The sequence below is a fragment of the Berghia stephanieae genome, chromosome 1, assembly GCF_034508935.2.
Source record: "Berghia stephanieae isolate SIO BIC M18660-M18661 chromosome 1, UCSD_Bste_1.3, whole genome shotgun sequence".
Classification (NCBI taxonomy): domain Eukaryota; kingdom Metazoa; phylum Mollusca; class Gastropoda; order Nudibranchia; family Aeolidiidae; genus Berghia; species Berghia stephanieae.
The window spans coordinates 33635314-33650219 of record NC_088360.1 but is presented as its reverse complement, the minus strand read 5'-3'; the positions used below and the strand labels follow the sequence as shown (position 1 = coordinate 33650219).

Genomic DNA, 14906 nt, shown 5'->3' with positions numbered 1-14906 from the left:
TCGGGCCGATTTCAATACTGTATTGATTTTATTTCAAATCGATATATATTTTTTGCCATGAATGCAATATATATGTAGTTATAGGCGATGCGACTAAATGAATACCACAATAGTGCCACCGATTACTAATTCAACATCATAAAATTTTCTTCATAGCAATGGAGCAGTCGTTTATTTAATTCGAAAATTTGCTAACTGCCCTGTGAGTAGGATACCAGTCCAATTTGAGGCAATTTCTGACAGTGTCTTGTTAGACCCAAGAGCTCAGTGATTGCAGGTTGGACCAGGACGTGAAATATATAATATGACGTAACGCCGGATCTAACCAGGCCATTGTTATTGTAAGTCAGGTCTCTGCTGATTGAACAACAGGCTTTGAGTGTCGTCATTAATTAGACTGGGGAAAAAAGAAAAAGAAATAAATAAAAAATACAAAAAGAAATGAACCCCCCCCCCCCCACCCCCCCCCCCCCCCCGACACACACAAAAACAACAATACTTTTTTTTAACGAAAAAAAAACAACAAAAGACAAAACAAAATAATTTTTTTTAAAACATCAAAACATAAAGAATCAACAATGACTAGAATTAGGTTTGCATTATATCTAGTTTTTATCATAGTATATCTATATCCGGGTGATATATATTTATGAGAGTAGATTTCTCAGTCAAGAAATTCATTTTTTAATTACTTTGATTTAATCATTTAAATTCGATCTGCCCTTTACAAGTCAAACATTTTCAAACAAAACCAAACAAAACATACATTGGCTGCATTGATAGTATGCAGGTAATGTAAATAAAATGCTCAACGGTTCTGGCTGGCATAGCATTTACAAAACGATTGTTACCGAAACAATCACCGAGTTTCAGCCATTACCGTTTATAATAGTTTAGATAAAATATGATCGGAACGGATCATCACTTTGGCTGGTAAAAAGGCAACAGTGTTACGTCAATCTCATTCATTCTAGCTCTAAATATTATCGAAGCAATTGAAGACCTTTCAGTGACTATCTTTCAATATAGATTTGTTGAATATGTCATCGTTATGATGTCGATAGATAACATAACGGTTATGTCCCCCTTTCCTTAGAAGGAGCGACCTTGTTCGAGTTTTTTTTTTGTTTTTTTTGACTCTTAGTGCTATGAGTCTCCTCAAATTCACAGAATCGAAAAAGCAGATTTTAAAATTAAGCTATTTTTCAGAGCTCTGTGGAAACGTCTTTCATGTTGTTTGAATGTTTTGCTGGAGCTGAGTAAGGACAGAAAATGAGTCAGAAATAAGGCAACTATTTATCTCTGTTATTGTTATACTACCGCATGTATGCCAAGACATTGTAAAGAAATATCACACCCGCCTCATGTCTTTTAAATCTCTCTCAACAGCGAAGATTCGGTTAAAAATAACGACAACATTACGATTGATCATCAAATTTACATTGATTCGTTTAGCTTATTATTGATATCTACGCCAACGATAGAGCCTACCAGACTATGCTATTGCTTGTATTACACGCTTCAAATGAGATGAATGGGCTAGAATATTTCAAACTGTATTCGAATGTCAATGAATAGATTTTTAACGTTGAACGGTAATTTCCACTGCATTTGATCTGCTTTTGATCTTGTTTACATTGAAGAAAATTGATCATTTGGTGGATAGAAAAGGGGTGACACAGTACAATCAATGTTGTTGTTTTAACTCGGGATCTCCTTGCCTATACTATTAGCTAGAATTCAAAGATCACATTTGAAACACAAGATATTCACACAAAATGGAAGACGTTTTGATGGAGCACTAAGAGGCAGAAAAAATAACTCCAACCAGTCGCTACTTCAAAGGACATGGGGATATAACCGTTAGGAACAATGCAATTTGTGCGAAATATTTTTCCTGTCTTTGCGCGATATACGCCAAAGTCATGCATTTGATAGGTAAATACATTCTGGGGTATCATATAGATTTAACATAAATCTCAAGAGCCAAGTTGTTTCGTCATTTAGAGTGGTAAAGGTTCCTGTCCAGGGGGGGGGGGGGGGGTGGTCAAGAATCTGTGGGGTTATAATTTATCACATCATTTTTATGGCCTGATAGGACACAAAATCTGATTGGAAATGTAAAACCACTCTTTCGGAGTAATGAATACATACCGCCGCGTGTAACTGATTATCTGGTTTCAGAGCGAAGACATCTTATTTTCTAGTCTAAATGGATACCCGTCGTCAATAATTATCATCCACCCTGGATCTTTCACTTTCTGTAATCCTAAGAATTTTCCAGATACACTTCCTGCTACTAAAATAGTTATGCCACCTTATGATTCAATAAGTCGGATCCTTGGAAAAAAGTTCTTTACTTATATTCTACATATAACATCGTCTATCTTTATTATTTACGACCATAATGAGCGAATATTGGTATGGTTTTAATGCATAAAAATTGCAAATATAATTCATTGTACCATGTTATTTTTAGTGCATTATCAAAATCGTAAAAACTGGTCACGCGTCTGAATATTTTCAAGAAATGCCTTTGTTTTCTTACGAATCAAAAACATAACAAAACATAACATAACATAACATAACATAACTTAACATAATATAACATATGGTATAGGGCAAAATAGGATAATCCCTTGAATGCCCTTAATATTAATAGTAATGTCATAAATCTCTTGATTAAAGATTACAATTATGATAAACGTGGCAAAGATAGTATTTCAACTTAAATGTACTCATGTATATGTGGTGTACAAACATAAATCTTTAACATTCTAAATTCTTATTTTCAGAAGAAAAAAAAATAACTTGCACCGATAAAGAAAGTGAAAGAATATTGTTGACAATATTGCTTATCTCATCAATCATAATCTCACGCTATATAAACAATGCTATATCTGCTTATCGCAACATTTTAACGCTTGAAATGGAAATTTGTGACACAAAAACAAAACACTCGAATAACACTATGATAAGCCCCCCATCCCCGCCAATTTTAGGTAGGAAGAGTCATACTGAAAAGAATAAAATGTGTTTAGACGTCTAGCTTATATCTAAATAGAGAAACAAAAAACATGAGCTTTTATAAGGCGTCAATATCCACTAATTGCGCGCAAAGCGCTTTATAGGGGTCAAAAGCCAACATCAACATTTAATACGTAGGACGCGCTTTTGCTATTTTTCGACAGGAGCTGTTACCGACCATCTACTCCATTAAAATTTAAGTAGGACGAAAGGATATAGGTAAATACCATTTTCTAAGGACTCGACTTTGGGCCACCCAGAGCAGGACTCGAACCAGTGACCTGCGAGTTCGAAGGCGAGTGTCATACAATAAGACCACTATAATACATCTAAAACCAAATTCCAATATACCGAAGTTCAAGATTCGAATAATGAAGAATTTGACAATTTGAAACCCATCGTATCGACATGGTGTTTTGTCCCTGACGAAATAACTACTTGAAGTAATTTCGTTTAGAGCCCAAATTAATGATCAGAATTAGGACAAGTCTCTTGAAGTGTAGCTTAAAAAAACTCTCCTCAATGAGGACTAACATTACTTTATAAAGTAGACACAAAATTAGATTTTAAGAATAATAATCACCCCAAGGTAAGTGACCACATCTGTTCAATTTGATACACCAGTCGCTTGGTTTTTCTATATTTGTTTGCAAATAAATCGTATCATGGTCACTTGGTTTTTGTCAGAATGTAAATGGAGGCATTGCCTATTATCATGATATTGCTCTATGATGTGACTATTTTGCTTTCTGTTTTTACCGATACTGTTTTGCATTTTTACATTACTTAAAATCCACACAGCCTGTCTGAGCTTTAAGTGGCTTATTAATGTTTTATTTATATTTGGCTGAAGAATGGTTTTAAGCCTGAAACGTTCTATGTTTGGTAGTTAGTTGGATTTTTATGATGTTATATTCATTTTTAATTATTACTTTTAAAGTCATTATATTATATTGATTTCCACGCTAGAACCATATTATAGGCTTTTCTGAAACGATCAAAGGATATCAATAGTCAGGTGTGAAATAGACGTGTCAGAGCACAAATGGAATAGATTAGGGAATTGGATTCTATCACATTTGGTATGTGTCGCTGGAACAGTGAAATACAACTAAAACTGCCATTAAAGCCCATACAAACAAAATAAGATACACATTTTTAAATCATAGGTATAACCAGGGAACGTTCTCTGCTATAACTATGTTTTGAAGTTTACTCTCTCTCTCTCTCTCTCTCTCTCTCTCTCTCTCTCTCTCTCTCTCTCTCTCTCTCTCTCTCTCTCTCTAGAAATTTTAAAAATTAAATCCTCATCACTTTATACGAAAGTAGAAAGAATTCGGAAATGTATCCATTAATCAAACTATCGAATTTGTAGCATATTGCACGCATTCATGTATAAAGTTATCGACATGAAATTATTTAAATGGTCTGGTAACCTAACCAGTGTGATAGTAGTATGTCTATTGAACAATCACACATACATTAGGGAAAGAAGAAAAAGAGAAAAGAAAAGAAAGAAGGAGAAGAAGAAGAAGAAGAAGAAGAAGAAGAAGAAGAAGAAGAAGAAGAAGAAGAAGAAGAAGAAGAAGAAGAAGAAGAAGAATTTTCCCGTCGGAGACAACATTGGTAACGGCCAGGTACTCATTTTACACATGATTATGGTGAGGTAATGCGAATAAAGAGATTTCCAAAGACTCAACTTTGCGCCGCTTAGAGCGGGACTCGAATCTTGGACTGTCCGATCCGAAGGTGAGTGTCATTGCCCCACGTCACTCATCGTCGCTTGCTTTAATGGCGATTGTAACATACAATAAATATTGAAACAAGGTTTTCCCATTTCCATGTGTCTGAAACAGCAACACAAGTACTTTCTGATTACGATGATGCTTCGATTCCTTTACTTATAAAAGCTTGCAGTTGACGTCATTCTGCTCTTTGTCATTGAATTTAGACAGCCAGTTGGGTGATTAGTTCTCAGTAAAATATATCAACAAGATTTTACATAGGTTTGTATACTGATACTTTTGACCTGACTGGTAGAACTATACCTAAACTCATACCTTCAATAAAATAACCAAAAAAGCTCAATATCGACTGAAAAGCATTGTTAATACCACCTAAAGTATATGTTAACTTTAGAGCTAAACATTTTTACAACGAAGAAAACAGTAGTGTGTCACATAGGTTATCATTAGATTGAACGAGAGACGAATACAACTCCCCATAACACACACATAATATACAGACACGCATATACATACAAACATATACTATACACCCAAACACGGTTTCCCCCCCCCCCCCCCCCCCCCCCCATTTCGCCCCCGGTACAATAAGCAACCGATCACACAAACAAGTAAAGATAAGCGTTTATTGACAATTAATCTATCACTGCCGGGTTCCCAATGCGAAAAACCGATTACCTCACACGCAGAGGTATTTGGTTTAACTGCTGACACAGGGTGGCCCAACCAAAACAGTTGCATGTATGGAAAACAAACAATGACATTCAATATACAGTTTAAAAGAAGAATATCTAACAAACGAAATGAAGTTCTTGCTTTTATAATTAACAAAAGTTGTTGGTGAGCACATATCGGCGAATTGTAGTTTAAGCCTCGTTTACTTAGAGGGTTCCTGATAGCTCTGTTGGTAGAGCACTCACTTCACATGCGAAGGGACCGACAAGTCGTTATTTTTTTCTCTTCCCCCCCCCCCCCCCCCGCCGCCCCGCTGTCCACCTTCAGATCTGGCGGGAGGTACTTTGCGACAGACTAGAGACCTATTTAAAAGGTAGCAAGCAATTGCTATTGTCAGTTTCACGCTAGAGAGACCGGGATAAACTCCGGCCCCATGGGCCTACTGATTCAAAAAAGACTATTCTTTATTTTCGTTAATTTATAGCTTGACTGGCACTTCCCTAAGAATTAATCCATGATTCAAGGCGACGACCACAAAAAAAGTGAATAGAGAGTTGTCGCTAGTAGTTCTCAAGGATATAAATGATCCTATTGAAATTCACATTGAACATAAACTTGAACGTCTATATAGAGCAATATCCACTAAACGTGTTCAAAGTGCTTTACAAGGGGCCCCTAGGCATCAGCAACACTTAACATGTAGGTCGAGACCTGACGCCTGCTAGGCGATATTACATTTTTTTCGGACAGAGACACCGATGTTACCGACCAGGTACTCATTATACACATCACACCGAGAAAGGATGTGAGTAAAGAGCCTTTTCCAAGGAATCAATTATGCGTCTTTTAAAGCGGGACTCAAACCCAGGACCTCCCGATCCGAAGGCTAGTGTCATACCACAAGACCACATATCCACACCTTATTTTGTATTATTTAGTTTAACACTCAAAAGAAAGTACACTTTTCCCTCATTGCTGCCCCCCCCCCCCTCCTTTCTGAAGGACGTGCCTCTACGCCGTATGATTTCAGTCCTAAAACTATATTCGTTCTAATTCACAAGAACATAATATAAACTTAATCCTTGTGTCAAATTTCTAACCAAAGATTCAATTTAAAGCATTATTATCAATCCGACACAATACTACCGATTTGAGGAAATTTTGCATTTTGCTGATGATTCAATTCTTTCACTATTTATCAGACTCGATGTGCACAGAGACGTCTATTTGCAGGTCTGTTAACCGAACGTAATTATCAGCTTGTTTCAACATTGTTGTAATGGAGATTATTACACGTTAACACGAGCGTATTTCTATTAATAATGAGATAATAGCAATTTGGGTTATCAGACCTGCCAATCAGTACCATGTATTTAAACTATTGTAATCTAGTAACGTGTTCAAAGGTCAAAAACAGTCGAATCTCTATCTTATTGCAAGTCTGTTGTCATCCTCTGACGTAGGTAGAAAAAAATCAAATCTTTTTTATTTTGTCTTGTTTTCTGACCCAAAAGCACTTTTTATCTCTTTTGGGTTGTCAGGTACTTTACTTTTAACAACCAACTTAATTTATGGTTGAAAGAGTGTCAAATAAATCAAACAAAATTGTCTTTTTTTATCATTCAAAGCACCGTAGCCTGTAAATAAGTAGAGATATCAGCAAAGATACATATTCTGCCGTTTTATTGAAGGACACAGCATTGCAACATTGCATATAACAAGATATGAAGTGAATAGAAAAGTGCCAGAAGACAATAGAGAATAAAAATTTTTCGCGGCGGTGGTGGGGTTTGAACCTGCGACCTTATTGGTACGACAACTCCGCCTGGCAGGTGAGAGCGTGGCTCTACCGTGTGAGCTATCCACGAACACAAAAATATTCGTTTCAAACTCAAAGTCATTACTAGATCCCTCTCTCACCCACTTCTTGAGACCGCCGATTCGTTCGTACACCACCATCGCGAATAATTTTGACCAGCAGTTAAGCTTAATAGCCAATATTCTCAACACAAACATATAACATAGAAACGATTGAGACATTGAGTATGCTCCGCTGTACGGGGTGAATTTTTAATTCAGAAAAGTGAGTGGAGCAGGCACTTATGTTGGTAACAACAAGATATGAAGTGAATAGATTTACATATACTTTGTTTCCAAAAACAACGGCAGTATTTTCGAGCAGGATGTAGATATATAGATAGGTAGATAGATAGATAGATAGATAGATAGATAGATAGATAGATAGATAGATAGATAGATAGATAGATAGATAGATAGAGAGAGTGAGAGAGAGTGAGTGTGTGTGTGTGTGTGAGATATATATATATATATATATATATATATTATATATATATATATATAGAGATAGAGAGAGAGAGAGAGAGAGAGAGAGAGAGAGAGAAAGAGAGAGAGTGAGAGAGAGACGGCTTTAATAACAACCGCCATTTTGAATCCTTAGATGTAGCTTTAATACGAGTACATAAAAACTCTGATTTTAATAAATCTTGATTCAAGGACGACGAACTTATTTTCGGCATATCTTTATGTTTATAGTTTATAGTCTTTGTAGGTAATTAATATTTTAGTGTTTTACTCACACCGTTTGCAAACTATGCCTTTGAGTATGTCAACTTTATATACAACACGTCCATAAATCTTATGAATTGATCATTAAAATGTTATTTGATAACACCAAACGAGCCATAAATATGAAGCCTTCTAAAAAAAATTTTAAAAACCCCCATCAAAATCCCTAAGATTATTTATTACATGTTACATATCGGTATGTTGTGTTGCTTTTCAGACTTTGGTCTTATTGCAGTTTTGTTCGTAGATTTTATATATATATATATATATATATATATATATATATATATATATATATATATATATATATATATATATATTCCCATACTAATCCGATCCAAACAGAACTTACTGCCAATGCTTAAATTCATGAATTGAATCATCAACAAGAACAAGACAGGCGGTACAGCGATATGGTCTTTCTCTCGCACACAGAGTGTACCGAGTTTGAACCCCGCCCGCCGCTCAAATCACCACGCCCTAGCTCACTTCTAGGTGCTACACTGCGGTTAACTCCCGGGTTATTCCTTAAAATTGAATTTAAGAGAATTTTTTCAGTGGGAAAGAATAATGGGAACTTTATTATTACTTTTTTTTCTATTGAATTCGTTTCTTTTAACTCTCTCCTTACCGCCATTTTCCGGATTTTCCCCAGAACTTCTTCACACTCAACCTACACAAAAATAGATTTATTTCACTGAAAAACAAAATCTGTTAGTCTTGCTATACATATTGTTTTCTGCTAAACAAGCTCTTCAACACAGTGATACTATACTTTAACTATAGCAAACATTTATGTTTAAATGATATGATGTACAAAAGAGATTTCAATGACAAAATGTTGGATGCATCTTAACAAATGTGACGATTTTACAATGGGTGGTAAGGAGGGGGTTAAAGGCCATTTCAAAAAGATTTCTAATAGAATGTCCGTTGAGGTAACAAAGATGAACACAGAGAATGCAAACTACCGCTTATCAAACTGTAATGATCTGTCAGTTCCCTTCTTAAATGTATTTTAGACACGTTATCGCCCATACATTTATATCTATATTACACTCCTTTAAATTATCGATGTGCCGGTTAAGCTCTATTTCTTGTTCCCCCCCCCCCCCAAACATTTACAAAATAATATGTGCTTTATAAATAAAAGAATCCTTTGTGAAATGTCATGTTATTTTGTACCCTGTTTTTTTGTGGGGTGTTTTTTTTTTTTTTTTTTTTTTTTTTTTTTGGGGGGGGGGGGGGGTTCTTCAAATATATTGGCATAAGATAATAGATTATACAAACTCATTTTTTAATGTTTCATGGATAAAACTTTTACTCTTTGTAACAATTGTGATGCTAATGTTGATTGAAATGGTACCTTGCCATTTGCTGGTACGATATTTTTAAAATTCTAATTTTCCTTTTAATCCATAGTTCATAGTTAATTTCCGAATGGATTATATAACCTTCTTCTCTAGCTTACATTATAAAAGCGAATGCTAATGCAACTGTATCGTATTCAAAACTTTTCTAATTAGTCAGAATTGTAATTTGAGTATTCCTTGGGTAATGGGTCCAGTTAATGTCAATTTCACTATCAAAATGGAAACTTTGACAGTCTAGCGTTTGAACGCACGCGATGTAATGATTCGATTAAAAGGCTACAAATGCTATTGAATTTCACATTATAAATCAGAGACAGAGAGGGAGAATGTAAGAGGCACAGAAGATATATATATATATATATATATATATATATATATATATATATATATATATATTATATATATGTATATATATATATATATATATATATATATATATATATATATATATATATAGAAATAATGTAAATAGAGAGAGAGGAAGACACACACACACACACACACACACAGAGAGAGAGAGAGAGAGAGAGAGAGAGGGGGGGAGGAGAGAGAGAGAGAGAGAGGGGGGGGGGGGGGGGGGAGAGAGAGAGAGAGAGATTTTGATACGTCACAACCTTGTCTTACCACAGGAAAAGACTTCCCGAAAACGTTGATGTTATATATCGTCGCTCGACTATAAGTTCCACCGTATCAAACTGATTGTCGCGATGAAAGGGATAGCAAAAAAAGAATATGAAAGCTAACATGAGCAGAAATATGTGATTTCGGGTTTAAGCGCTTTTATGAGAAAATATATTCATTTTGCTTAATAAACAAATTAACGTGTCCAAATTTCCATATTTCAAATTAAAACTCAAGTTTTGCCATTATTATTACTCCAATGAGTTACCGTTTTGCGATCACATGGGATTTCTCTATGTGGTTGCTATACCCCATCGTCATCCCAACAAAAATTTTTAAATACCCCCCCCCCCCTTCATCACCATTACCCCCAGCAACATATCACCACCACCATCTGAAGCAGCACCACCATCACCCCCATCATCATCATCATCATCATCATCATCATCATCATCATCATCATCATCATCATCATCATCATCATCATCATCATCATCATCATCATCGTGGTCGTCATCATCATCATCATCATCATCATCGTGGTCGTCATCATCATCATCATCATCATCATCATCATCATCATCACTTTTAATTCTTCATGCTGGCTAGAACTTTTTCACATGTCATGTGATTAGAATGTATAATAGTCAAAACATGATCAGATTTATAATGTTTTTTCTCCTCTGGATACACTTTTATGCTCGTCGGAGAAGAGCGTCCGCCATTATTCCGATAGTTTAGAACCAGTTACTAAGTTACTATGCGTCATAACGAGGGAAGTGACGTCACGACTGTTGAATCCTATTACAGAGCTTGTGTCTGGCTCGTCTTATGTTAAGTTTTCTTTTGGTCCCGATAGCTCAGTTGGTAAAGGGATCGAGATCAATCCCGGATGAAGTCGAGATTTTTTCTGACCCTCCTGTCCACCCAGCAGTGATTGGGTAGCTGGGTCTGTTAGATCTGACGGAAAGTACTTTGCGATAGATTAGCGTCCTATCCGAAGAATAGCAAACAATTGCTATTGTGCGTTTTACGCTATAGAAACTGGGGTAAACTCCGGCTCCATGGGCCCCATGGCTCTGAAAGACTATCATTTTTTGTTGTTGATTTGGGTATACGGTTAGCGGATCTTTTTATAAGTTTAACTCTGTCGCAGGATAGACAAATTATTTTTAAAAATATAGTTGACAATCTTAGTATACCGTGTGAATTTCTAATTTTTAAATAATGATATATTGCTTATACAAACATATTATTATATCAATTTGTCCATAGAAAATCTCCGTTTCGACCAGTTTTGTGACAAGATCCGCGAGTTGTTTGGGTCCGATGTCAAGAACCAGGACCTGAAATCAATCTACAGAAAGATATCCACTAACCCTGACGCCAAGGTAGACTGGAGTGAGGTAAGCGTTAAAAAAACTATGTCTACTTAACTGATTTTTAAAGATTACAAAACACTTAATCCTTGTAATTTCATTTCCATACTCGGATATATGAAATACATAAACAATGCAGTTCTTGTATACTTTTCAATTAAAAAACTTGAGCTTTGATAAAGCTCGATATCCACTAAACGTGCTCAAAGCGCTTTACAAAGTGTTTCTGACATTTAGAACGAGACATGACGCCTGTTAAGCGATAATACATTATTTCCGACGGAGACAACAATGTTAACGGCCAGGTACTCATTTTACAATTGAGTACGGTGAGAGAATGTGAGTTAAGAGTCTTTTTCCAGGAATCCAGGACGTTCCGATCCGAAAGCGAGTGTCATACTACAAGACTACATAGCCGCACAGAATTAACAATCAACTAATCAGTCAGTTTATTTATCATTCATCCTCAATCTTCCTTCTACCCCATGGTCTATCTCTCGATATCTCGAACAGCCCTCCCTCTTCTCTATGGCTCCCTTCCTCTTTCTATCTATCTGTCTATCTATCTATCTATCTATCTATCTATCTATCTATCTATCTATCTATCTATCTATCTATCTATCTATCTATCTATCTATCTTTCTATCTATCTATCTATCTATCTATCTATCTATCTATCTATCTTTCCATCCATCCGGGGTCGATAATATAAATTTGTGTTAGCAGATTTATTTCAATGCACGAGGATATAACACGGGTGCCGATTTCGTATTCTTCCTATTCACGTTTGCCTAATTGGTATTTAGGTGTTGATAATTACAACTACTTGATGACTTTATATCCACCCCTCGTTCTGACTACAACAAAGGATATACCGTGGACATAGTCTAAAGAAGGTATTAATGTGTGTTTATACCAATACTTATGCCTGATTAAAGCCTTAAGGATAAGCACTTATTCTGGCACGACATCAAGAAGTACAAATGCTCGTCATGTCCTGTGTTAATTCAACCCCTTGTGTTGTCCGGCTACCATGAAATTAGAATCCATTAAAAGCTTATTGTAATACTGTGAATATAATCTATACATTGGAAATAATACTAATTTCAGTACCTACTTGCTGTCAAAATGATTGATAAGTGTTTAATAAAGAGACTGTTCATTGACATGAGTTAAGGCAATCCCACAAAAATATTCGCAATCAAACTTTGCCCCCCAAGTGCAAAGCTGAAACAGTTTACTTCGATAATATATCAAAACTATAATATATATATATATATATATATATATATATATATATATATATATATATATATATATATATATAACACCCATGGCCTCAAAACGGAATTATGTTGGAGTGAGCCAGAGGCCAAGGTCAACGGAGAAGAGGAAGACAGATGAAAATGTGACTGGATAACACCAAAGAAGAGACAGGATTAACGTTCTACGAGTTGACAGAGAAGGCCAATGACCGAGATGTTTGCACCATATTATATTGTCATAGCTGCATCCGCAAGTCTCCTCGACGACCATCCGGTCTTGGGAATAGTAAGTGAGTGAGTGAATGAACCAGACGCCAATAGTGACTTCAAAAGTTCATAATCAGATATATGAAATCTTAATTAATTTTGATCACATATAGAATACCTATCCATTTTCCTTAATAAACTTAAGTAGAAATTCAGTTTTAATAGCTTACTCATCACGACATAATAGCGATCTGAGACGATGGGTCACATGTTTTAAAATTGGTGTCTCTTCCAACATTTTTTTAAAGTTCTTAATATGCAATTTTTGTTTTCAATTTTCAGTTATTTGGTTATTTCCAGTCTATTGGGGACGAGGAGGAGGTCACAGTTGGAGAGGAAGTGTCGGTGTTTATGGTGGCCAAACGTAGAAGAGTCGGAGAAGCTGCCGGTTGGTACCATCTACTTGTTTATATCTTTAGTAATACTCTAGAAACGGTTTAACAGTTGGGGATGGGTGGGGGAATGGATGTGTTGCACGACCAGTATTACACCTTTTAAGAATCCTCTTTCTAAACGATATATTGTCCGTTCCCTTATCCACCCAAGTGGTAGCTGGGTAACTTGTTCTAATGTAGATATGACGTAGAGTTATAATACAGAGGAAGTGTCTGTCTCTATATTGGCCAAACGAATAAGAGTCAATCCAGTCTCTTAAATTATAGTCTTTGTACTAACCGCTTTACGAAGATGGGATTAGAAAGGGGGAGGAGGTGAGGAACGTCCAATATTACTCCTTTTGTGGGCCTATTTTATCATTCCAGACCTGCCTACTATCCTACGAAAAAATCGTAGTATACGAAATTTCAAGAGCATCTCTAAGTCATTAACTATAGCAATTTTAATTTTTGTCTTCTCAAAACTACGAATTAATTTTTTTTAGAGTAGGCATGTCTGCCATTCATATCTTTGTCATCAACCAAAGTCGACGTTTACATATTATGGGTACATTGTTGGATTGGAAATCCTCCAAAACAGATTATGTATTATTGCAGTGTTAAATCAAGCTCAGTAATGCGTTCGGCTATCAGACTCGCAATCACACGTGCACACATACCCAAGTGGTTCCAATGTAGATTTGAATAAGGGTAATAGAGAGGACGTGTCCGTTCTTATGGTGGCCGATGGAGAAAAGTTAAGAAAGAAGCTGGTTGGTGATGTCTTCTTTATCTAATGAGGAAGCCTATTCACTAGTCTTGCACAGGCTACGTATACTTGGATGGGGTGGAGGAAGGAAGGAGTAAGTGTGACCAGTGTGACCCACAGCCTCATTTCGGTAACTTATTAGCAAGTCTGACGGGCAATCAGGAGGTCTGAGGTTCGATCTCGAGTCGAGACAAACTGATTTTGTGTACTGGTTTTTTTTCTTGCATTTTCTATCTGAATTGAATGGCATTCTTTCAAAACACCATTTTAGATCTTTACATCAGTGCCTGCTCCCAAATCTATCACTTGGACATTTTCAAAATAAACAAGAACTGTTCAATTGTCTTCGTCCTTGATCTATTCTCTCGTGTTCAATATTAGTTCATTATGATGCAGGCGATATTCATGGCGGAAATGCGTATTCTTGTGATGAATATAAGCACTAAATCGTCCACTATATCAAGTGCCCTCTATGGTGTAATGGTAGCACGCCTGACCGGTAAACGGCAGGTCTGAGATTCGATCCTCAGTTGAGGCAGACCGGGATTTTTAAAAAATGGTTTTTTTTTCTTTCTTGTGGTTTTCTTTCTACTTTATATGGACTGATTCGTACACACCTTTTCAGATTTTTAAATCAATAGATTAACAATGCTCCAATTTGTACACATGTGAGGCCCTTGACCGATCGGTCATAGACAGATGGTCCAAGCATGATAGCCTTTAATGCTCCGGTCTTTGCTTTGTACACGAAAGGTACCGAGTTCGATCACCCGCCGCTGCGCTGTGTGGCCTTGAGCAAGTCACCTCGCCCTGCTCAATTTGCGG

The 14906-nt window shown here is 36.2% G+C and overlaps 1 protein-coding gene across 9 annotated transcripts in view; it reads left to right on the top strand.

Annotated features, from left to right (window-relative positions):
• LOC144972456 (WD repeat-containing protein 64-like) overlaps positions 1–14906 on the top strand; it is a 63100-nt gene that overhangs the window by 8224 nt on the left and 39970 nt on the right. For all 9 annotated transcript variants that reach the window (XR_013645363.1, XM_078913695.1, XM_078913658.1 and 6 more), the window contains exons 3-4: positions 11303–11433; positions 13221–13326. Coding sequence is in view for 8 of the 9 variants with exons in the window: in XM_078913695.1 (XP_078769821.1) it covers positions 11303–11433; positions 13221–13326 (237 nt within the window). In the remaining variant the exon portion in view is untranslated. The remainder of the gene's footprint in view (positions 1–11302; positions 11434–13220; positions 13327–14906) is intronic.